The 25,531-nt window shown below is 39.5% G+C and overlaps 3 protein-coding genes across 4 annotated transcripts in view; 2 read left to right on the top strand and 1 right to left on the bottom strand.

The window, feature by feature from the left end:
- The window catches only part of LOC113039579 (membrane-spanning 4-domains subfamily A member 4A-like), a 60,662-nt gene that overhangs the window by 33,796 nt on the left and 1,335 nt on the right, over positions 1–25,531 (top strand). The window contains exons 1-7 of one of the 2 annotated variants that reach the window (XM_026197497.1): positions 985–1,195; positions 18,418–18,616; positions 18,999–19,109; positions 19,201–19,269; positions 22,415–22,549; positions 23,042–23,158; positions 24,240–24,302. In XM_026197497.1, the coding sequence (XP_026053282.1) occupies positions 18,443–18,616; positions 18,999–19,109; positions 19,201–19,269; positions 22,415–22,549; positions 23,042–23,158; positions 24,240–24,302 (669 nt within the window). In that variant the 5' untranslated portion in view covers positions 985–1,195; positions 18,418–18,442. Of the gene's footprint in view, positions 1–984; positions 1,196–18,417; positions 18,617–18,998; positions 19,110–19,200; positions 19,270–22,414; positions 22,550–23,041; positions 23,159–24,239; positions 24,303–25,531 lie in introns of those variants that run through there. The other variant, XM_026197495.1, reaches the window with a different exon arrangement.
- LOC113039580 (G2/M phase-specific E3 ubiquitin-protein ligase) lies at positions 5,525–10,135 on the top strand. Its single transcript, XM_026197500.1, has 12 exons — positions 5,525–5,843; positions 5,971–6,095; positions 6,204–6,519; positions 6,609–6,688; positions 6,924–6,976; positions 7,881–7,920; positions 8,004–8,071; positions 8,186–8,275; positions 8,379–8,692; positions 8,838–9,016; positions 9,251–9,423; positions 9,722–10,135. The coding sequence occupies exons 1-12, from the start codon at positions 5,561–5,563 to the stop codon at positions 9,945–9,947; spliced, it is 1,947 nt and encodes a 648-aa protein (XP_026053285.1). The 5' UTR covers positions 5,525–5,560; the 3' UTR covers positions 9,948–10,135.
- LOC113039577 (uncharacterized) lies at positions 11,120–12,843 on the bottom strand. The gene is made up of 3 exons (XM_026197493.1): positions 11,922–12,843; positions 11,518–11,736; positions 11,120–11,431 (listed from the first exon to the last, which is right to left on the bottom strand). The coding sequence occupies exons 1-3, from the start codon at positions 12,413–12,415 to the stop codon at positions 11,224–11,226; spliced, it is 921 nt and encodes a 306-aa protein (XP_026053278.1). The 5' UTR covers positions 12,416–12,843; the 3' UTR covers positions 11,120–11,223.

Genomic DNA, 25,531 nt, shown 5'->3' with positions numbered 1-25,531 from the left:
ACTGACTTTATTTATAACATCTGCTGCTTTGCTTCTGTGACATCAGCCATAAACTTTGTTTTTGTCATTTACATTAGATATATTTGTGTCAGTACATTAATGGCATATTTGAGCAACATTAGTAAACTGTGTAAATATAAAGAAATGCCATATCACATCCATAATCATGTTTTATTATGATATGAAACATCCCATTTTTATTTCAATGTTTTTTTTTTTAATTTTGCAAGAATTTTGTGACACTAAACTTTTTGTTAGTTTTGATAGCAAGTGATTTTAAAAGTAGGATGGCTCGCTTTTTAGAAGATGACTGATAATTTTACTCAAATCCATAGTTTATTCTTACTTTTGGAAACCTAATTATTTTATATTTATTATTGTTATTTCTGTTGTTTTTAGAAGTTGTAACTTTGATAATAGTCGGTAGAAAATATAACTACACACAAAGTGTTTGTTCACAGAATAATTACACATTATTAAATAAAAAAACCCCCACATGAACCTCAATTTCAGACTAAATTTTTTTTTTCTTTGTGCTCATTCTCAAGCATAGACATTTGGATATTAGCAAAGCTTTTTTATATTAATGGATTAATTAAGGGACAATTTAAAGCTGCATTACAGTTTTATTTAAATTATTTATTTGTTATTATTATTATATATTATTATTATTGTTATTATTTATGCTTGCAAAACCCTCTCCAGACTGTTTGGCCCTTACACGCACACACACACACACACACACACACACACACACACACACACACACACATCATTCTTTATCAATGCTCATTTTAGTGTGTGCATAATATAGAACAAAGCTAAAAGTAGACTCCGAAAGACGGTGAATATCTAACCATCCAGTAATGATTGTTGTTTAGGTCTAGTACAGCAGCAGTAAACATTATATATCCTCCCTGCACAACTCTCCAGTCACTTATTTTCGTGATGATGCGCTCAACAGGATATGAGGCAATCACAGCTGTCTAGAGTCAGGATGGACCAATCACAGCCTCTTGGTTTCAGGGTGAACCAATCACAGCAGCTTGGTGTCAGGATGGACCAATCACAGTCGAGATGGTGCTAATCAGAGCGTTTACTGGGGTTCACGTGTAAATCGAAACCAACAATTCATCTTGTGATAAAAGCGCATTTCTGATCGCTGCAAATCAAAGCTTCTGTCTTTTATCTATCGGTAAGTGGTTTCTTATATTCTACACTGGAAGTTCCTGTCGTAAAGTCAAATTCAACATAATAAAGCTTCTGATTCTTATGTCTTATATGATGCTGTCATATAAAAGTCACGATATTAAGATGTGCGTTTGGGAGACTGAACTCGAGTTGTGAGCTGTTTACTCGAGAAGTCAGAAACATACCCTGTCAACACACCCATGTGGGGCCCATAAGGGATGGATACGGGCTGGTGAGTGGGCCCCATCTGGGCTGCCCAGATGGGGCCCAGTTAATTTTGTCCGGGGGTTCCATGGTGGCCCCATGTGGGCAAGCCCAGATGGGCTGAAGGTGGGCTTCACATGGGCCCTAGCTAAAACCTACTTGGGCATCCCAGGTTTCTCCCATCTGGGGCCCACACTAGCTGGGCCCCATGTGGGCTGATTATGGGTCCCTGCTATTATACCCATATGGGTAATAACCATTATTATTATTATTATTTTTGGGGAATTGGAATTTGAACAAATTCAAATTTTCATTCTTATTTTAGTCAGTCCATACAGTTCTTTAACAATTGTAAGATGTTAATATTTTTGTTACACAGCCAATATCCCAGAGTCTGGTGGACCCACCACATTATTAGGCTTTTAAATCAATACAGCCACAACAATTTATGTAAAAATAGTTTACAGATGTTTACTTTAGCTCAATATTACCAATGGTATATACATAATTTATGGTTCTTATTCGCCATTTACCCCTGTGAGATAACAATTATGATCATATGATAGTTTTTTTTTGTGTGTGAGAAAACATGGAAATTCAATTATAAAAAAAAAAAAAAAAAAAATAGAAACAAGATTTTTTATCATTATTGGTGCTCATTTCTTAGAACTTTATTTAGAACAGGTGCAAGTGCTTGAAATGTAACAATTTTGTTACTTTGTGTGTGAATAGCAGGTGCAGAAAAAAAAACATTCGCGCACACAGACAAGACACAGCAGGCCCAGTTAGGAGGAGGACACAGTTAATAAATAGCGTAACTTTTTCTTTTAGCAAACATTGAAAATGGGTCTCACAGACCCGAACACCTTGGGTTAAACAAGCTAAAATAACAAGGATACCAGTAATATAATTAATTACATTTTATTTAAGTAAAATTTATGACAACATGCTTTTGCACAGTGTTCCCTCACTGTCACAAACAGAATTAGTTTCTTTCCACCTCAAACGAGCCTGAAGCCTGAAGTCCTTGTTGAGGGGTTGACTGTCGGGCCTGTCTATTACCCCCCCGGTCCCTAGCACCAATGAGCCACTTGGAGACCGCCTTCTCGGCATCTTTACGGGTGATTTGGCTGGTCATGGCGTTTTCCTTTAAGCCTCCTTCAAGAAACAAATATAACGGTGACTTAATTCATATGTGCCAACACAACACTCAGCCAGGACTGTAGACAACTATGTTAAAAAAAGAGCTATATAAATTAAGATTATTATTAGAAATAACACTCTTGAACACACAAGCTAAGCAACTGAGAGACATGTGCGAACACACTGCTCAGCCAGGACAACAAACGCTTCATTCACAATATTTAAAATTGACATGTTTATAACGTTAGGGTATTGTGACACCTTTCTATTATGGGTACAACTTAAAACATTATCCACATGCACACCTACCATATATTACTTCATACAGTTTTAAGGCCTTGAACTCTCTCTTCCAATTTCGGCCCACAAAGTTATACTGCCTGGATAGGCCATGGTCTAGGAGAAAAGTCATCATCCTTTTTGTGGCCTCGTCAACAGTCCCCCCTCCTATGTCAGTCACAGCTGCAACCTGAGGGGGAACAAAGGCAATACAAAGCAAATTTATCTACAGTATATTGCTCACTGGAGTAAACCACTCAACATGAAAGAACTGCCAGAAGCATGGGTGTGAGCTAGGTGTGGAACGGTACATGTATTCGTATTGAATCGAAATGGTAGGGGCATCACTACATTGATTAAAAAATAAAAATCAAATGTTTTTAATGGTAGTATTATTTTATACAGAAATAAAGTATTTATAATTCAGATGAGAATAAAGTTAGTGTTAATTAAAATGAAGGAAAACAAATATATTGATCTGAAATATAGCAAATGAACTTTAAATTCATTCAGATACAATTACCAAACATATCTCAAGGTATTTTTTGTCTCTTTATTAATTTAATAAACTAATTATCTAAAACTTGTCAAAAAGTTGTGAGCACACTTGGGAAGTTTCAGATCAAATTCACTGCAAGCCCCCCAATAAAATTTAATTGAGTTGCACTACTCTTCGTTTTCAGAATCATGTGCCAACAAATCATCAATCATAGACTCCTTTTCAAGGAGACGCAAATGTTCCTCCACTTTCGCTGATATTTTCCTCCTTTTAGTTCTTTCTGAACACTCCATTATTCTATATTAAAAAATAGAAAATAAAAAAAAGCATTTTAGTTTTTAGCTATGATTACAGGGGATCGGGAATGACAAACTCTAGAGTACAATTGCAAATCATATAGTTTGGTAAGCTGGTATTAATGTGGCTGATTCTACCATCTGTTCTTAGTAGCCTTCAATTTGATAAGTAAACTATTTGAAAGATAGCATTTATCTCTCTGTTAAGGCCGAACCCTTTACTATCGTGTTTCAATTGATTTCGATTAATATGCGCGAGGGAGAGAGAGCCAGACAGCGCTCGTGCTGTTTGAAGACCGCAAGAGTGTGCGCGCGCGCGGCCAGGCGGGGCTCTCTCTCTGCTCGATCGTGTTTGAGGACGGTGAGAGTGTGCGCTCGCGGCCGGGCGTGGCTCTCTCTCTCTCTGCTCGTTCTTATTTTCGCCCAGCAGTCATTCACCGATCAAATGGCGGGACAAATGTTTTTGCTATGGCGGCCGCGAAAAAATGTAGGAAAACCCCTGTATCAGTCGGCCTTTGTAGCTAAAGTGCATGGCAATATGTAACTTAGGAAAGCACTGTAGATTAATCCACAATATTAAACGACGCATTAAACAATTCACACGTCGCCTTAATGTAACAGACAAATAAACATATTTATTTAGATAAATGAGTCCCTTATTACTATGGAAAACCCTTCCACGTCGCTATTTGTTCCATTTAAGAGGTGAATTCGTAGTGCAGCCGTTAAACTCCGCTTCTCTGCGTGCTCCCGCGGCCATGGTATGCAAATCCAGGCGGCAATGAGTGCCTTGGCACAACACCCTAGCCGATAAAACATTGCTGACAATCAAATGGACTTTCATCAGTGTTTTTGCTTTAACTGTAAATGCAACAAGTGCAAACATTAAAATGCCACCAGATGGTAAAAGCGGAGAAATGGACATTTTAGAGGGTTTTTTTTTAACAGCTTGCTAACTGCCCGTTCGACTGCCTTGCTAACAAGTTCGCAATCAAATCCTTCTAAACAATATATTCAAATCAACCACTCAAAATAAGCTATGCATGATATTTACTTGATAAATTAAACTCTCTGTTCAACGCATGCTTAACCAGGTTTAATTGTTTACATTCGCGAAAAGCTAGTCCCTGGCCTCTTAACTAATACTTTCCAAAAAAGCTTTTGGTTAACATACATCATACTGTAAAATCATCCCCTGTTTATTATACATTGAAGCAGAGTCTTACCTGTCTTTTGTCCAGTCGACACCGTAATGGATCCTTAACGGACAGCAGACTCAAGGCGGCAAAATTGTTGCTGGGCAAACTTCTTTCGCTCAGTGATGGGGGTGGAGCTTTCCGGATGTGCGCTGCACACAGTGCGCACTGCTTAGGTTTGAACATTTTGTGCAACCTGCTGTGGCAAACTTGTCTGTTGAAAGTTGTATAGTGCTTCAGACCACTATTAAATTGCTATGGCTTCTAAATAGCTTAATAGTCTAATAATATTCATATAAAAAGTGACCCTAGCCTAGTGGCTATTGTTAAAAAAAGCATCCATGTCTGACATAATTAATTTTGAATATATATATAAAAACATAATATCTTGTGGAGCCCTAGCTGGAGCCCACTGAGTTTAGCCCATCTACTGCCCATGTGGGGCCCAACAACAAAGCCCACTCTGAGCCCATGCCCAGCCAAAGCCCAACTAGCCCAAGTGAGGCCCATGTGGGCCCCAAGTGGACGTGTTTGCAGGGTACCGTGGCCGGGAAGTGCAAAACAACATTACAAAGTGTGAAACACTTTTACAAAGCTTGAGACAAATTTACATGTTGGAATACATTTTTACCAATCATTAAACACAATTACATGGGGAAAACACTTTTACCAAGGACGAAACAAATTTACATTTTAGAAAAAAAAATTAACAAGACGCAAAACACTTTTACCAGTCCCGAAACAAATTTACAATGACAGATTCTTCACGGAAAGGGAATGTACCACACACCGGAAGTGACGCGGTGAAAGGTGTTGTTGTTGTTAACGAGCGCGGTAAATTCGTGTTCTGGCTTAACGTTTATGGTGATCGAACATGGACTGCGAACGAAGGATGTTTTGCCCGTTTTGTGGAAAAACAAATGAGCAATTTAACGCGGTTTTGCTTTGTGTGTGGTCGGTGTTTGGAGTTCCTTAAGGACGCGGACCAGACGGAAACACCGGGGACGTCTCGACAGCCGGACAGTGCTAAGCAAAGTAAGTTGTTATTTGTTTGTTTTTTAGTGTAGCAAAATGCTAGTTATCTGAGGCAATGTGAATAAAAATCAGTAATGCTAATGATAATTTTTTGAGATGTTTTGAAACGGAACTCTGTCAATTTCAGCAGAACAACCATGCCCATCATATAGACAGTTCATGGAGTACAGAAGCTCGAAGTCAAAAGAACGGCAGTCTTTTAACTATGGGCCAAAAGGAAGATTTAAGCCTAAAGAAAGAAAACACGTCCAGGTAAATTGTACTGACGGTCCTATACAATTTTGCAATGCTCTATATGTATTTGTGTATTTTTATATTACCTATGTATACATTAATTATATATCTTTGTTATTTTACTAGATAAATGTAGGATTGATGGTGCCACATGGAACTGATGGAACCGATTTAAAACCTCTAAGAGGAAAAACACTCCCGTTATTTACAGACCCGGAGGTAGCAGCACCTGAACTACTGAAACAAGCTGTACAGAAAATGAGAACATTTAACAAGGAAATGCACGAAGGACCTTCCGTCCTTTTGTATCCAGACTGCTCAGAGGTGGTCCATGTGCCTGGGTCAGAAAGGCCATTCAAATTGGCAGAATATAAAAAGGAAATAGGAAAGGCATATTCCAGGATCACTTTTTTCATTTGCCTAGAAAAACACTATAAAAGAGGTTAGTGGATCTCATAATTCAATATTTTTACATATTTTGATACTCTGCTGGATGATAGATAATGTTTGTTTGGTTTTATTTTTTTTCAGTGGATGATACCTCAGACTCTGATTCTAAAATTGTTATCACAACAAGGAGCACAGCTGAATTCAATCGAGCTGACACTTTGGTACATCAGTTATTTAAAAAAATATATATAGTTGTGTATGTTTGTATTTATTTATGAGATTTTACGCACACAATCTTTGTCCTGGTCAATAATTTAGTGGAAAATGGTTTGTTTTGATTATTTTGCAGTAACTATTATACAGCAACACAGGAAACCATTCAGCATTGAAGTACGTGGTAATGGAACAATAATGGAAGCTGTTTTGAATTTATGAATTTTATCTGTTTCCTCTCAGGTTTTTGAACCACAAAATCGAAGTACTCCCAAACTCAAGCTGGAAGATGAAAGGTAGGTGTTGCACACTTGTACAAAAAGGAAATTTCAGGCGTGCATGGGTTGAAATTATTTATTTACTTCTTGACTTGATCTTATTGGGCTACAGTGCTTTTACTACCAGGTAAAGGGCAAATTGAAAATAAATTTCATTTAACTCTCAGAATTGTGATAAAACTACAAGCAGATATTTCACTCCTTATACACATTATACATTTATATTGCTGTTTTGGAAATGTTTTATCACTTTTGTTCACCTGGAAATAAAGCAAGATTGCACATAAGCTCAACGTTGCTACAGGCTGTTTCTGTAACTGACTGAGGTGCCTCCTCACTCCCTAACTAAAGGACCCACAGCTGCTTGGATGAGCTTTACTTAATTCACCTGCAAGAGCTTATTGGTGTGTCCTAAAAACATAACAATAAGCTCTTGCAGGTGAATAAACACAAATGACAAATTAGCCAAACCTTAAAAAAAAAAATGAGAATGAAGTGGGGGATATATATATGTATATATAATATTATTTATTTTATTTTTATTTTTTTTCTAGTGGTAATCAACCAATAGGAATCTTGGTGTATACATTATTTGTACATGATTTGACTGTAGGCCCAAAGGACACCTGCTGGTTTTAAGATTGTCTCTCTTTTCATCCATTTGACTTGCTGACGAAGGCTAGATACCAAATTTCATGAGAGTCCTTTTAAATAATCGATCTTTAAGTTGTTGATGTGATCAGAGAATTCACTCTGATGAACTTCAAACAGGAAAGACTGTATGTGTAATGTGATTTATAAAATAATAATCTTTTTTTTTTTAAATAAATCTTTCTGTTCCCTATAATGCAACCTTTTACTCAAAACTATATTATAGCCTTTATCATGGAGCTAATCATTTGTATGTTTTATCATGTTTCAGAGATGCACCAGGACATCCATCAACAATTCAGCCAGGACAGGTAATAAGGCAGACTGGCACCAAGACATTTCTTGCTTTCAGTGTTGTTGTTACAGATATTTTAATCTTTTTTTTTTTTTTTAGATAGTTATATCTGATGATGAGGATCTGGAACCACCTGAAAAAAATCCAGAAAAAACGTCTTGCTACAGGTAAATAAAAAAAAAAAAAAAAAAATCATAATTTAACTTTATTTAACTGATTTCACGGGGAGTACATTTTTGTTTGTAAGATGTTATAACATGGAATTGATAATTTCTCAACAGTAAATACACAGACCTGTATTCACCAAATGTTGAGCAAGAGGATGAAGAGCTGGTTGCTGTCAATGTGCAGAATTTCCAACACACAACAATGTAATATGACAGCTTTTGACTATAGCACTCCTGTTTTTTCCCTGTACAATAGTTCTGGTATATCTGGAATATCCACAAAGTAAGTAACTTTTTATCATTACAGGGAGGAGACAGACATTACATTATCTGACATCATAGCAAACCTGTCACTTCCTATTGATCATAAAAGAATCAGCCGGTTCAACATCTCAAGGGCAAATGTTTGGGATGGGGCAGTCAGAGGTTTCAAGCGTGCAACATATTCAGAAACCTGTGACATGCTGGTCAAATTTACTGATGATACTGGTGTTCTGGAAGAGGGAATTGACACTGGTGGTCCAAGACGAGAGTTTTTAACTCTACTAATGAAACATCTAAAAGACCGGCCCATTTTTGATGGACCAGAAGGACATCGATTCTTGGTCTACAATGCAAAGGGTATGCATATTTGTTAGATGTGTATTATAGGCTACTAATGGTTTGTTAATGATCATTGACCATATATATCACATGACATATGCTTGTATATTACAGTATATAATGCATTGTTTGTTTTAATTTTGCAATATGAATTCATTCACAGCTGTTAGGGAGGATGAATACTACCTGGCAGGAAAGATGATTGCGGTGTCAGTTGTGCATGGAGGTCCAGGACCCCATTTCCTGTCGAAAGATCTTGTACATTATCTTGCAGGCCAGCCTTCATTTAAAGCACCAGTTAATTTAATAACTGATGAAGAAATAGGGAAAGCTTTGCAAGAGGTCAGAATAGCATAAGGCTATGGGATAGTAGGGCAGAGTTTTACATAGTTCCTGCAGTGTTTTGAGACAGTGTTTACTTCCTATATCCAGTACAGAATTTAATTAATTTATTCATTTTTGATGGTGTAAGATTACACTATGCTGTGTATGTATCTCTCAAAAAAAAAAATAGGCAAAGAGATAGTGCTAACAGTTACTAACTGGGGTGTTTATGCCCCTTTTCATCTTTTTCAGATTGAGAATGCTGCTTCATTGGATGCTCTGCACGAATGTATGATGAGACACAGTACAATGTTACAGACAGCAGGTTGTCTGAGACACTTGGCTACTGTAGAAGAAAAGAGAGAAATTGTTTCAGACTACCTCCAGTGGTATATTATTGACCGCAACTCATCTGTAATTGACAGGTAAGATGATATTTGTAGTGATGAGATTTTCTTCTTTTTTACAGCAGCCGGTGTCATTCCAGTCTTAGTTTGTAACAATTAATTTTAACGTGCAATGTAAAAATAGGGCTCTTTTAAATCAGTTTTCAACATAACCCCCCCCCCCCCCCCCACACACACACACACACATACATACACACACACAAATGTACGTTTGTTAAGGTGGATAGTAATTGTAGAGAAAATAATATTTAACAGTTTAATTTAAATTCAGTTGCCACTACACAGCACTGAAACAATGTGTGTGTTCACTCTGTAGATTCAGGGAGGGTCTTTCAACCCTGGGGTTTTTGACTGCACTACAGCAACACCCTACTTTGCTGGCCCCTGCCCTGTGCCACTCTGAAAAGCAACTCACTGCTTTTGATCTTGAGAGACTCTTCAAACCTGACCTCAGTCCTTCGGGGAGTAATCGAAGACTTAAAGAAAGTCAAACCATGGGCTACTGGGCAGACTATCTAGTTTTAGTTTTTATAACTAGTTAAGAAAACACATGGCAATCAAAGTTGCAAGCAGCATTTATCGGGGTTCAAGCATTGCCAGCCCTTAAGCACATAAGCATCAAAAGACATTACGTTTTATTTAGCAATAATGTAACCACCTAAATCACAGAAGGAAAAGGCCATTACAGGCAATTTACCATAGCCATTTGAAAGTTGACGATGATTGATGAATTTTGCATGCTGCTTTAGAATTGTATGTCTCATATGCTCACCAATTTTGGTGAAGTTCTGAGTTTTCATTTAGGATTTATAGGCTTTTGAGTGTTTTGCCATGCCAATTTTCTAAATGAAATGGCTGTTATGGCTACCCACATGGTAGTTTTTTGTTTTTTTTTGATAATTATTGATCTAGAGAGTCCAGAGAATTGTACTGCACTGGTTTGGTTGCAACTGAGCTAAAAATCAACGACTAGTTCGTGCAAGTAGGTTTCTCAGATGATAGCAAATTTTTGATGCACAATTTGATTGACAGCAGTAGTTCTTGAGGCAAAGTTGTTTAGTATGAGGATATCTATCAAATGATATGCATCATGTGATAACAGAACTGTAAAACTCACAACCCTATTGTATTGTACAATTACAATAAGGTTTCAGCTCTTTGAGTTTGAACCCCTAATTGTGTATCTGATTTATTTTTCTTGGCAGAAGGCCAGGCTGCTGTGTCTGTGGAAGATGTTTGCAACTGGGCTGTCTTCACTTCCCCCATCTGGCTTGGAACCGCTGCCACAAATAGAGTTCCTGGATGACTCTGCTTTCCCAATAGCAAATACATGTTCAAACTCCTTAAAATTACCACTCCTAGACTCATACACTTTGTTTAAGTCACAAATGGACTTTGGAATTCAAAATAGTCCAGGATTTGGCTGTTTTTAAGCTAAATAGATGACCCCTAGAGTTAAGACTCTGTTAACGTTGTTGTTAAAGGCACTCCTACAAGTGCAGTTGCCACAATTGTTTTTATAATGTAACAATATGTGAGCATGTTTTTTTTTTTTCTAACCGTTAACATTTTGAAAGCGTTTTAGATTTTTTACTCTCAAACTGGGATCCCTTTGTGAATCATTGTTTTAGATAAAGAAACAAGTAGTTCAAGAAGTTTTGTTTTCTATACTACAAAAATTTAATAAATACTGATTTTTGACTGATTTACATCACACTTAAAAACAATTAAGCTGTGGGTGACAGATTCATAAACCTTCTGTTCAGACAGACAGCAGTATTCCACCACTACAAAAAAAAAACTCCCTTTTTGATAATTTCATAGCTGAGCCATTTCTTTTAGCTTCATGTATAGTTCTGATGCAGACTCCCAGTTCTCTGGCTTCTGTAACTGATTGTGTTCCATGGCAAAGTCCAAGTACTCCTGCATGTTAGGGTCCCCACAAGGAGTCATTGACAAGCTAGCCTCAGGAAGGGCATCCAGTTCAGCCTGTTCGATTTGAAATCCGCAGTCTCTGGAGCCAAATCTATGTTAAACAGAAAACATAAGCATTTTTTATGTAAACTAAAACGTTAGAATAATACTTTTATCTGTTTATAATCAATTTATCACCTGTGTGGTAAGTAGTAGAGTTCATTGGGTACTCCTCCTGGACATGCTGCTGTTCTGGAAGGGCGAATCCTGTGACTGTTCCACAGTCTCACACACTCATCCAAGTCCTTCTGAACAACATCACCAAAGCAATATCTCAATAGGCACTGATGCTCATGACTCCCATTGAAGTATCCTGCTTCTCTAAGGTCTGCAAATAACTCCATCCAGAACTGAGACCTATTGAAATTTATACAAATTGTAGTTATACTTGTAACCATATACACATATGTTTGAATAATAAAATCAAAGATTAGTCGTAATAACATTTATGGTCTGCATCTTTTGGTCATTTGATTTTTTTTTTTTTCATTACTCGTTCGAATGACCAAAAGATGCAATGACAGTTTATGAAGACCACTCACCTTCCCTTTCTAAATATAGACCACCAGGACTCAATACACTGGTTATTTATAGATGAGCCGTACATGTGGCTGGACGCGCCAGAGTAGTAGTCACTGTGATGGTGGCGTAACGTACATTGAATTGCAGCCATCATGCCGTTCTCAGTGCCGCAATCAGTCCTCAGTCTCATGGGGATGACACCGAGGTTTCGCACACATGACATGAAAAAGTGAGCAATCACTGTTGGGTTATTGTTTGTTGGTCCACATTCAAGCCGCAGTACTTTACGTGAAAATCCATCTATGCATCCCGATATGGCCAAACCGAATGGCTTAAGTTTATCATAACCATCTGCGTGCCACATATAGTTAGGTCCCATTGAGTGGTAAGTTCTTCTTGTAAACCTTCTGCGTGTTCTGCTCTCACACCCTCGAGGATTAAGCTCCCGGAGCATATTCATCACATCATCCCTCTTCACTCGAAAATTGTACTTTTGTTTAAGTACCTGCCACATCGTGCGGTAGCCAAATAGTTGTCCAGGTCCACGAAGTTCCAATCTGATGGCGTTCCTCACGGAGTTTAGAGAGGATTAAGACTTTCTGCGGTACAACCCGGCTTCGTTCAGTTTACTTTTAAGAGTCCTCAAGCTGATGTTTACACCGTGTAGAATTGACATCATGTCCACGATTACAGCGTACGAGTGGCCCTCGTTAAAATATTGAACACATTGATGCAGTATGTCTGGTGTTTCCGTCTGGTCCGTGTCCTTAAGGAACTCCAAACACCGACCACACGCAAAGCAAAACCGCGTTAAATTGCTCATTTGTTTGTCACAAAACGGGCAAAACATCCTTCGTTCGCAGTCCATGTTCGATCACCATAAACATTAAGCCAGAACACGAATTTACCGCGCTCGTTAACAACAACAACAACACCTTTCACCGCGTCACTTCCGGTGTGTGGTACATTCCCTTTCCGTGAAGAATCTGTCATTGTAAATTTGTTTCGGGACTGGTAAAAGTGTTTTGCGTCTTGTTAATTTTTTTTCTAAAATGTAAATTTGTTTCGTCCTTGGTAAAAGTGTTTTCCCCATGTAATTGTGTTTAATGATTGGTAAAAATGTTTTCCAAAAAGTAAATTTGTCTCAAGCTTTGTAAAAGTGTTTCACACTTTGTAATGTTGTTTTGCACTTCCCGGCCAACAGCTAACTTTTATCATAAAATGTATATATTAAACACATTTTTTTCTCCCTATTTAAAAGTGAGAGTAGATGAAGTTTCTGTTTACAAACAATTATTATGTATTGAATGTTAAGAAGAAGGTAGCCTCCGCTTTCTGCTGTTTTTAGTCAAAACAGCTCGTTTTGCTCGTTGATATTGCGAACTGCTGTTTCTTATCATATTATTTGAATGTAATGTCTTAATCATGAACACAGTGGTTTGTAGCAAACAGTTCCTCTGAATTGTGCAGTCGCATAATTACAAAATCCTGGAGGGACTCCAACTTCTCCAAAACGTTTGAGAGCGCGTGCTGAGCAAATGACATTAAGAAATTGCGCAAGACTGTCGCAGGCAGGAAACATGTCTAAGCTCCGTGCCCTTAAAGGGATAGATAGTTCACCATGAAGTTTAAATGTTATTATAAATTAATAAATAGTTTTCTATGAATTGTTTAAAAGGATGATCATATGGCTACATTTACAGTAGAACTAAAGAATGGTCATATTAGTGTCCATGTGAACATAATTAAAGGTTGAAAGTATTAATACCATTATCAGAATCAGAATTAGCTTTATTCGCCATTTATTATTTTTAAGGTACTTTCTTTTACATACATACATGCATACATACTCATCTGACATGAGAACAGAAAAAATTGAATAAAATAAAATTAGTAAGACTTGGCAATAAATAATGTGTATGAATCTGGAACAGTGGATTGATTTATGTACAGATTTGTGCATTTTACTCTATATAGGACTGTATAAATAATAGAGATCTGCATATGTAATTACATTATACTTGAGAAGGCAATAATTAAAGATGTAGAATGATTTACGGAAATGAATTACAGAACACAGGTTATGAATCATATGTTAGATGTTTAAGGTAGAGATGGCATAGAGGAAGAACAGTTTTTATGTCTAGATGTTCTAGAGCCCAGAGATCTGTAGCATCTGTTTGAGAGGGGTCTATTATGATGTCACCTGCCTGTTTCTTCACTCTGGAGTTGTACAAGTCCTGAAGGTTTGGCAGGTACACACCAATGATCCTTTCTGCAGTCCTAACAGTCAACTGCAGTCTTCTTAAATCTGATTTTTCATGGCTGACCCAAATCAGACAGTTATAGAAGAGCACAGAACAGACTCAATAATAGCAGAGTAAACCTGTGTCATCTGTGCCTGTGACAGGTTGAACTTTTTCAGCTGATAAAGGAAGTACAACCTCTGCTGGGCCTTTTTCACAATTATCACTGTCATAGAGTGAATTATCACATCAGAGACAGTGTTATGTTACATATATATGTATTTTTTTGCCACTAAAGTGAGGAACCTTTCATGCACCTCGTGCACTGCTGCTGCATGAATATAATGCATCACAACAGTAAGGAGACTCAAGGAAAAACTGGGATTAAAGTCCAAAACCTGGCTTGAATACAGCTGTAATAAAACCAGAGAGAAATTCTGCATGGCAAATAATAGTATTTGAGGCAGTGGTAATATCATTGTGTATTTATTGGTAGGGCTGGGTACCGAACTTCGATGCCTTTATGGTATCGAACTAAAAACTTCGATACTATGAGTATCGAAAAATTATTTATCTTTCGGTGTCAAATTTCGTTTCCAAAAGCCAAGCGGCTGTTTTTCTTATTTTTTTTGCCAAGCGGCTGTGTCTGTGTGAGCTCGTAGCATACGTGCATGTAAGGACCCAAATTCGCCGTGATTGGCTGTCCACCACCAGGTGACGTGACGGGACGGGGAGGATTTCTGAAAAAACTCGCTAGTTGTTTTTTCTCAAAATGTTTCCGGCTACACTTTATTAAAGTCATGCCGAGTCAGCAATGTGCAACATATGCAATAATAGTATTGCAACCAAAGCCGATGTTAATGATGCATTTGTCTGGATGAGTGTTTTGCCCTCCCTCTCTGTTTAGTTTGGTCTACTCTATTGCGTATCTTGAAACGCCCCCTTTCACGTCGTCTAAAAAACAGAGAGAGAGACAGATTTATCCGGTACAGCGAATTTCGATACTCTAAAGATGAATTCATTCTCTGTACGCGCATTGTCTGAAATGCTGCTCACAGCGCGTGCTTTGAATTAGTGAGCGCAAGCTCCGAACGTGCGTGAATTGAATCAGCAATATTTAGAAACAAATGCAAACGATCGGCTATGATACGTTTCACCCCTTCAAGCGAGTGAACAACGCGAAACAAGTGAAGTTAGGAATTTTACATCACTATTCACGATAGCCCATCGAACTGGAAAACACAATAGCCCCAGGAGGTAGGGCGATTTTCCAAGCCCTGCACTTCAGATCTATTTGTGAAACACTGGTTTCCACACTGGTTTCGTTAAACAAAATAAATGATTATTTTAAAACATTGACTCAAAAGAATCATGGGTTCACTAATCTGATCATGAACTTCTATTACCAAGTCAAAGATGAGCTATTATTGAACATCTCGAATGAATAAAGACTTCAAGTTCATCTGTAAAGCACATAAAGCTATTGTTTGAGTCTATTTCATGCATGATTCGCATGGATCTGCTAACTGAATGCAAAGAGTGAGTTCTAGAAGAATGTTTGTGTCTTGATGAGCATGTATCGCTCACTTGGAGTCACTAAATGAACAGCTGTTGTTCTTTTTTTTTAACGGAGGATCAGTTGCCCTATTGGTTAAAATCCCCAAACTGTTTAGTTAAATATAAAATTAATAAATGACATAAAAACAGGGGCGTTTGCATTATGATGTGGTGGGCTGCTGTGGGCCAGAAAGCCTGGGCAACTTTTTGGTCCCAGTCCGCCGCTGAATAGCACACCCCTATCCAAAAAGCACAACCAGTTGTATTAATAATGTTATCCTGAGTGTGAAGTGTTACCAGAATTTGTTTTAATTAAGGTGAAAAATAAAATTTTTGTGTTTAATGTATTTGTGCTGATGTTGAAATGGATTTCAAAACATATGGTATCGAAAACAGTATCGTTAGGAACCGGTATCGAAACTGAGGTATCGACATTGGCACCGGATCAAAAGATTTTGAACAATACCCAGCCCTATTTATTGGTCAGTACTCAGTAGAGGAACTTAGCTTAGTCTGACAGTTAGCCTGCTTTAGACCAGATTAGTTTCCCAGCATAAGTTTCCACAGTAACTAAACTTGAGATAAGGCCTATGCTAATTTTTTGTGTGGAACCAAACCATTTGACAATGAATCAGAATAACTAAAATAAGCCTGAGATGTACATCTCTACTTCCCTCCGGCTACACCTCAGTCATCTGTTGCTCAGGCTCAATTATAGACTTCTTGGCCCTCCTGATCCTCCCTGTTGCCCTGGCTCATTGGCTCTCTGCCTCTGTCAGCTCCACCGTGGGCCACCATCACGGCTGCAGCCTGGGACATGGCTGGCTCCTCCTGCTCAAGGTCCCTTCTGTCTTCTCCCTGACTCCTCTCTCTGTCAGCTCCACCGTGGGCCACCATCATGGCTGCAGCCTGGGACTCGGCTGGCTCCTCGTGCTCCAGGTCCCTTCTGTCTTCTCCCTGACGCCTCCCTCCGTCAGCTCCACCGTGGGCCACCATCATGGCTGCAGCCTGGGACTCGGCTGGCTCCTCGTGCTCCAGGTCCCTGCTGTCTTCTCCCTGACGCCTCCCTCCGTCAGCTCCACCGTGGGCCACCATCATGGCTGCAGCCGGGGACTTGGCTGGCTCCTCCTGCTCCAGGTCCTTTCTGTCCCTTCTCCCTGACTCCTCCCTCTGTCAGCTCGACCGTGGGCCACCATCATGGCTGCAGCCTGGGACTCGGGTGGCTCCTCCTTCTCCAGGTCCCTTCTGTCTTCTCCCTGACTCCTCCCTCCGTCAGCTCCACCGTGGGCCACCATCATGGCTGCAGCCTGGGACTCGGGTGGCTCCTCCTTCTCCAGGTCCCTTCTGTCTTCTCCCTGACTCCTCCCTCCGTCAGCTCCACCGTGGGCCACCATCATGGCTGCAGCCTGGGACTCGGCTGGCTCCTCCTGCTCCAGGTCCCTTCTGTCTTCTCCCTGACTCCTCCCTCCGTCAGCTCCACCGTGGGCCACCATCATGGCTGCAGCCTGGGACTTGGCTGGCTCCTCCTGCTCCAGGTCCCTTCTGTCTTCTCCCTGACTCCTCCCTCTGTCTGGTACGCTCTGGTTCCTACAGTTTCATCCCTGGCTTCTTCCCTCCATCATCTCCTCCCTGGACTCTGGTTGTTGTCCTCCTTCTGGGTGTCCGTACTCTGCTGGAACCTTCTCCAGTATGTGTCTGTCTCCCTGCCAGGTCCCAGGGAGGGGGTCGAAATGTCACACCCCCATTGGACTGGTTGTTGTCTTTTCTCCCACTTGTGCCCATATTTGGTTTGTTTACTGTTCTTATTATTAGTAAACACCTCCATCGTGTTCACCTTTCTGTCCCTTGTGATCTGCCCTGTTTTAGTTCCAATCGATTGAGTTAGAGTTTGTCGGTTATTGCTTTTGTTTTCCTGATTATTGGACTTCTCATGTTCTTTACGGCAAATACTAATCCTACCATCTGAATGTCACAGCAGAAATTGAGACTCATCAGACCTGGCAACATTCTTTTTCATCTTCTATTGTCCAAATTTTGCTGACCTTAGAGTTAGAATTCTGCATACCTTGGTTGTAAAAAGTGGTTATTTGAGTTACTGTTCTATCATCTCTAACCAGTCTGCCCAGTCACCTCTGACCACAACAAAGCATTTGTGTCCACACAAATGCCGCTCATTGGATATTTTCTATGTTTCGGACCATTCTCTGTAAACCCTAGAGATGGTTGTGTGTGAAAATCCCAGTAGATCAGCAGTTTTTGAAATACTCAGACCAGTCCGTCTGGCACCAACAACCATTCCACGTTCAGAGTCACTTAAATCCCTTCTATAGCTTGATTTGAACTTCAGCAAGTCATCTTCACCACATCTAGATGCCCAAATTCATTGAGTTGTTGCCTTGTGATTGGCTGATTGGCAATTTGTTTTATCAAGCAATTGAACAGATGTCCCTAATAAGTGTGTGTGTGTGTGTGTGTGTGTGTGTGTGTGTGTGTGTGTGTGTGTGTGTTCGAATCCACTGGTTGAAGCCAATGTGTCCCTGAACAAGACACTTAACCTCTAGTTGCTCCAGAGGCGTGCAACCTCTGACATATATAGCAATTGTAAGTCACTTTGGATAAAAGCGTCAGCTAAATGAATAAATGTAAATGTAAAATGTGTCTTGTTTCATAATCATATCGTTTGCATGTTATGGTTTATTATGATTTTCTACAGGTCATTTGGAGATTCAGAAACCAGAATGTCCAGCACTGTCATACCCATGAACTCTTCAACGCTCGTCATCCAGCTGCAACCGTTTACACAATCAACACCTGTTACGACAAATGCTCCTGTTTATGTACAGCAGGTGGCAGGAGTTTCACCTCTTCATGGACTTCAGGCATTTCTCAAAGGCCAGCCGAAAGCCCTTGGGGTGAGAAATGTCTTGTAAACCCTAACAATTGTTTTTTATTTGTGCATGTCAGTGTGAGAGAGGACATGTACTTGAATAAATTCTGAATGAGGAATTTATGCAATTTTTATTTAAGAATGTGACCAATACAAGATCAGGTTTATCATTTACAGAGCAAAAAAGTAAACTTTACAGTGTTTCAGTCACAGAGAACAATGCTTTAGAAGTTGGAAACTATAAAAAATTGTAAAGGAATCCAATCTTACACATCCGCAAATACTTGCAGAATCATAAGTCCATAACTACAGCTGCCATAAATGTATATTGTATATATTATATTGTTTCCCCTCATGAAAGACTCTTGTCCTTCTCACACTTTCTGAATTATTTTTGTCCCTCACAGACGGTCCAGATTATGATTGGTCTGCTGACTATCCTGTTAGGCATTGTGTCTACAGTTTATGCAAGTCTTATCTTTGTCTATAGTGGACTGCCTTACTGGGGATCTGTCATCGTAAGAAACAGTCATACAATTAAGTGTTCCATCTTTCAATACAAATTACATATTCCAGCGCAAGCCTAATTTTTGGTCTTTCTCTTCTCAGTACATTACTGCAGGCTCACTCTGCATTGCTGCCGAAAATAAAATTAATTCACCCTCCAGTTTGTGTTTGGTATGTACACAGCAGTCATTACTTTTAAGGGTCTAAGCACCGTGCTGGAAGTACCAAAATAGAGTTCTGTTGTGTTTGTACTGATCCTGTACTGGTTTATACAGATTTCTTCTTCTCTTCTTTTTTCTCCTTTAAAAGAAAAACACACAACACTAGATGGCACAATAATATTTACTTTTGAAGAACTTCTAGAAACAATAATCCCTTGATTTCCCTTGAATCCTTAAATGTAAATGTATTTATGACAGACAGTAAAATTAACAATCATCATTCACTTTATAACATGACACTACATTGGGTTACATACAGTAACACTCTGGCGTGCAGCAGTCTTATTCAAAACTACCATGAGACATCAGATCTGCAGTCCAGCAGCAGCTCCGGTGGGAGACACAGATGTGACATAAACAAATTCAGACAAAAATTAAGTCAAGTCATATCAAGTTTTCTTTATTGTCAATTCTTCCACATGTACAGTACATACTGACTGGGTCATAGTTCTGTGGTGCCTGGGGCAGTAGGGGGGAAGGAGGGGGAAATTTCGGGAGCCTGATAAATGAAGCTGTCCTTCAGTCTGCTGGTCCTGGTCTGGAGACTCCGCAGTCTCCTCCCTGATGGCAGCAAACTGAAGAAACTGTGTGACGTGTGGTTGGGATCACCTGCGATGCACAGGGCTTTACGGGTGAGACAGGTTCCATAAATGTCCTGGAGGGAGGGGAGAGAGACACCAATGATCTTCTCAGCTGGACGGCAGGTCGCATTGGATGTGCCATACCACACAGTGATGCAGCTCGTCAGGATGCTCTCGATGGTCCCTCTGTAGAAGGTGTACATGATGGGGGCCGGGGCTCTGGCTCTCCTCAGTTTGTGGAGGAAGTAGAGACGCTGTTGTGATTTCTTGGCCAGTGCACTGATTTTGTGGTCTGACGTACGAGTCCTTTTTGTGCAGATGTGTGAGTGGATGGCAGTAGTGATGGCATCATCAGTCGAGCGGTTGGACCGATATGCAAACTGGAAGGGGTCCAGGGAGGGGGGGGGCAGACTTGATGTGGTGCATGACTAGCCGTTCAAAGCACTTCATGAGGATGGGGGTAAGTGCAACCGGACGGTAGTCATTGAAGCAGGATGGAGATGGCTTCTTCTGGACTGGGATGATGGTGGTAGTTTTGAAACATGTGGGAACAACAGCCTGACTCAGTGAGATGTTAAAAATGTCTGTGAAGACATCAGTGAGTTCTGCTGCATAGTCTCTCAGTACATGCCCAGGGATGTTGTCAGGACCTGGAGCTTTGCGTGCATTGATCCTGGCTGAAGGATCTCCTCACGCTGTCTGGGGTCAGAGTCATCACCTGGTCGCCAGGAGGAGGTGGAGTCTTCTGTGCAGTGGTGCTGTTTTGTTGCTCAAAGCGAGCGAAGAAGATGTTCAGCTCATTCGGCAGAGAGATGTTGCTGTCACAGGTCCGTGGTGGGGGCTTGTAGTCTGTAATGGTCTGTGTCCCTTGCCACAGGCTCCGAGTGTTTTTGCTGTCCCTGAATTGATGGGCTATCCTCCTGGAGTGTGGTTTCTTAGCCTCTCTGATGCCGCGGGACAGGTTGGCCCTGTGTTTCGTGTCTTCAGGAGTTTGTAGACCTCCCCTGTCATCCACGGCTTCTGGTTGGCCCGGACAGTGATGGTTTTTGTGACTGTTACATCATCCTTACACTTATTGATGTAGGCAGTGACAGTCTCTGAGTACTCCTGGAGGTCAGTGGTGTTATTGCATGTGGCAGCCTGTTTAAACATGTCCCAGTCAGTTGTGTTGAAGCAGTCCTGAAGAACCCCTGATGATCCTTCTGACCACATTTTAATCTGTTTGTAAACTGGTTTGGCGACTTTAATGAGCGGTCTGTATGCAGGCATTAGCATGACAGTGATGTGGTCTGAGGCTCTGAGGTGGGGGAGGGGGAGGGCTTTGTAAGCTCCTCTCTGTGTGGTGTAAAATGTTATTACCTAAAGTTGGAAAGTAAATGTGTTGGTTAATATTTGGAAACACACTGACACATTGACTAAATATCATTAGTTTTTTTGATGTCATGTATGTTTTTAAATTGTATGTAAATGCTGTTGTCTCGGCCAGGTCACTCTTAAAAAAGAGATTTTTAATCTCAATGAGTTTTTTATCTGGTTAAATAAAGGTTAAATAAAATAACACTCTTTAAGTCAGCATGGTTGATATATCCCCAGCTATGATGAGAAAAGCATCAGGGTGTGCTGTCTGCTGCTCACTGATGTGCTGGTACAGTTCATTTTGTGCGTCGTTCCTGTTGCTGTTGTTCGGGGAATGTAAACCGAGATGAGCAGTATAAATCCTCTGCAGATAGAATGGCTGGCTCTTATTAATCATAAACTTCACCAGGGGTGAGCAGTGTTTGCAAATCACAACAGCATCATGGCACCGAAAAAAAAAAGCCTGCCGCAGTGTGATTTACCGCATTAACTCTGTCCGCCTGATAGCACGTCAGCTGGTCGAGCTGAATAGCGCGGTCTGGATAAAAGAGGCACAAAATAACTTTCACTGACTTTTCATTAAATGTTTATTTGTCAGTCTAACACTCTCTTCTACTTCTATTCTTAAAATGCCTATTTTAGACTTGCACTTGCATTTGGTTTCTTTTTATTTATTATACAATAAACATAAGTGGTAAAAAGGCACTAGCTTGCTAATTTTCTTTTTTCTTTTTCTTTTATTATATAATTTGCTAAAACAAAACCCTTGCTACATGTACTGCATTAAGCTGAATGAGACTTGTTATAGCACTTGTATATCATTGCTCTTTAGTTGATTTTGAGTGCTTCTATTGTCCTCATTTGTAAGTAACTTTTGCATGAAAGCGCCAGCTAAATGAATGAAATGTAAACGTAAAGACTAAACGTCATTAAAACAAATTATGGATTTGCCCTGCAAAATTGTATCACTTCATTATCCACATGATCTATTGGTGCTTGGACCCTGATGTTTGCTGCTATATTTATTTATTAATGTGAAGTAATGATTTTTTTGTAATCACACTACATATACTTTTCCATCTATATTAATGTGTTACCACAATGCTTTAAAGATCTTGCTAATGTATTAATCTGTTTTTGTTTGTTTTCTCCCTATAGGTGAATGCTTCACTTGGAATGAACATTTTCAGTACTATAACCGCCGGCATTGCCATTATTTTAACCTCTCTGGATTTGGTTATAGGGTCATACATTTACTGTTATGACTGTTACTATTTAGAAAGAAACTATGAGGTGTGTCATCAACTTATCAACTTATTTAGTAATTACAGTAATATCATAGCAGTACACAAGCCTTATTCTGCACTCATCTCTTCACTATTTTTATCTGCCATTTCACAAGTAGTTAATATATCATTTACAACACAAGAAGTTGAAACTGTATGTTAATTGTAAAGTTAGCTCAGTTTGACCTATAAGAGCCTAATTTAATAACCGACTGTACCATTGCAAACTCTTTCAGATGTTAATTTGCACTTCTCTCTCCTTTCTTTTCTTTATTGGTTTGTTTGTTTGTCATATTCTCTTTTTCATTTGTCATTATGTCATATTTTATTGGATTGTGCTCTCAAACTGATTTGCGCTGTTCAGTAAATCTGGCCCTAAGTATGTTATATTAACATATGAACCTCAAGGATGGTTGATTCTGGACTGCTGAGCATTGTGAGTAGTAATTGTCATTGTTTTTGGTATTATTATTTGTATTAATGTTTAATTTTCTCTCAGACTCTCTTCAGGGGAATCAGAGGAGTGTTGCTGTTATTCGCTGTGCTTGAGTTTATCATCTCCATCTGTCTGTCAGCATTTGCCTGTAAAGCCACTGGCTGCTGTTGCTCTCCTCAGGTGAGTAATGTCCTAGATCAGGGTTTCTCAAACTGTTTTATTATCTATATATAAAGGTATAGCTTCACTTAAAAAGGTAAAATCTACAGTTGTATCTCAGCCCTGGATTAACACAGAGAGTCAGTCAATCAGACAAAAATGTGCAGAGGAAATGGAACAAAAGATAAGCTCCAAGTCTGGTATGAGATTCTTAGAGTTTGTATGGTTACTTATTTATTACAGTTTATTACATCAGCCAAAGCACAGTATTTTTCTGACTTAATCTCAAAGAACCATAGCCCCCTTCTGCATTGTCATGGACTTCTTTGTATTTTCTTTTAGTTTCTGTCTTCCATTGATTAGTTCATTCTCACCTGTTTGTTCCTTGTTATTTCACCCTACTTATGCTGCATTCCAGGCAACCCTTAAAACATGTTTTTCCTATTACTATTACATTTTATTTGGATTACCTTTGTTTTTTGTGCGCATATGACAAGCATATTAGATCCTGTAACTCGTTGGAATGTTAAATTACTTACAAATGCTCCTAGGTGTCTGGAGTCGGAGTAGTGATCTGTATTGATTGTGTTAATTTGTGGTAATGTGGAGAGTGTAAAGCACTTTTGTCAACAAGTTGTCTTTAAACGTGTTATAGAAATAATTGTTGATTGATGTTTGTGCCTGATGGGAAGAAAGATATTTTAATAATGTGAATTATGTGAAAAAGTATGCGTTTTTTTCGAAACATCAAGAATGAGAGCATGTTCTAGTACTCTTCCGATACAAAATCAAGTCTTTGTAAAAGAGCATAATAGGACCCCTTTAATACATTTAATGCATGTTTGTAGTTCTAATCAAATCTTAATTTAAAGTGCAATGTTTTGTGGGTAATTGTAGCTGTTAACATATGCACAGATCTGCACAGGAAATAGTAAACCATCCATTACCTCTTGGAGTCTCAATTAAACAAACAATGATTTGGGATGCATTTATTTCTAATTTCTTATTCCCGTGACAATGAAACTGTTTGTCAGTGTTTTTGCATGTATGTCATCTCACAGTAAGAAGGTATAAAACATTACATGTGTATTTTTCCCCAAAGGTGCAGTTTGCTCAAGTTTTAGCACCACAGCCAAATGATTTCCACGATCTTAACAGCTCAGAGGTAAGAATTTGAACCAGCTGTGTTCAACACGGTCTCTGCATTTTTTCACAGTTTGTTTCAGAACAACCTCCTTGACAGCAACCAATCTGGCTTCAGAAGTGGACATTCAACTGAGACTGCCTTGCTCTCAGTTGTTAAAGCTCTAAGACTGGCAAAAGCAGAATCCAAATCTTCAGTACTTATCCTGCTTGATCTGTCCGCTGCTTTTTTTTTTAAGTCCTTCAAAGTATCTTGGAGAGGTGAGGTGTCCAAGTCTCAACATCTACCTACTGGGGTGCCTCAGGGCTCAGTTCTTGGACCACTTCTCTTCTCTGTCTACATGGCATCATTAGGTTCTGTCATTCAGAAACATGGCTTTTCATACCACTGCTATGCTGATGACACTCAACTCTAGCTCTCATTCCATCCTGATGATCCTACGGTAGCTGTTCGCATCTCAGCTTGTCTAACAGACATTTCTTCCTGGATGATGGACCATCACCTTCAACAGAACTGCTTGTGATTCCAGCAAACCCATCGTTCCATCACAATTTCACCATCAAGTTAGGCACATCAACCATAACTCCTTCAAAAACAGCTAGAAGCCTTGGAGTTATGATTGAAGATCAGCTGATTTTCTCAGACCACATTGCTAAAACTGTCCGATCCTGCAGTTTTGCTTTATTCAACATCAAGAAGATCAAGCCCTTTGTTTCTGAACATGCTGCACAATTCCTTGTTCAAGCTCTTGTTCTGTCCAGGCTGGACTATTGCAATGCAATAATAATAATAATAATAATAATAATATAATAATTCATTACATTTATATAGTGCATTTCTAGGCACTCAAAGCGCTTTACATAGTCTGGGGGTATCTTCTCATCCACCACCAGTGTGCAGCATTCACCTGGATGATGCGACGGGAGCCATATTGCTCTTGAACGCCCACCACACACCAGCTTACTGATGGAGAGGAGACAGAGTAATGAATCCAATCAGCAGAAATGGGGATTGTTAGGAGGCCATGATGATCAGATGGCAATGGGCAAATTTAGCCAGGATGTTGAGGTCATACCTCTTCTCTCAAAACGTAAAACATTAGCGTATCGAAGCGTATCACATAAAATTGCATTAAGGCATTGATGTTTGCCTACAAAACTACCTCTGGCTCTGCACCCATTTACCTAAATTTGTTTCTTCAGACTTGTGTGCCTCTAGAAGCTTGCGTTCTGCAAGTGAACGTCGCTTGA

The sequence above is a fragment of the Carassius auratus genome, chromosome 22 (assembly GCF_003368295.1).
Source record: "Carassius auratus strain Wakin chromosome 22, ASM336829v1, whole genome shotgun sequence".
Lineage (NCBI taxonomy): Eukaryota > Metazoa > Chordata > Actinopteri > Cypriniformes > Cyprinidae > Carassius > Carassius auratus.
This window is presented reverse-complemented; position numbering and strand designations above follow the sequence as displayed.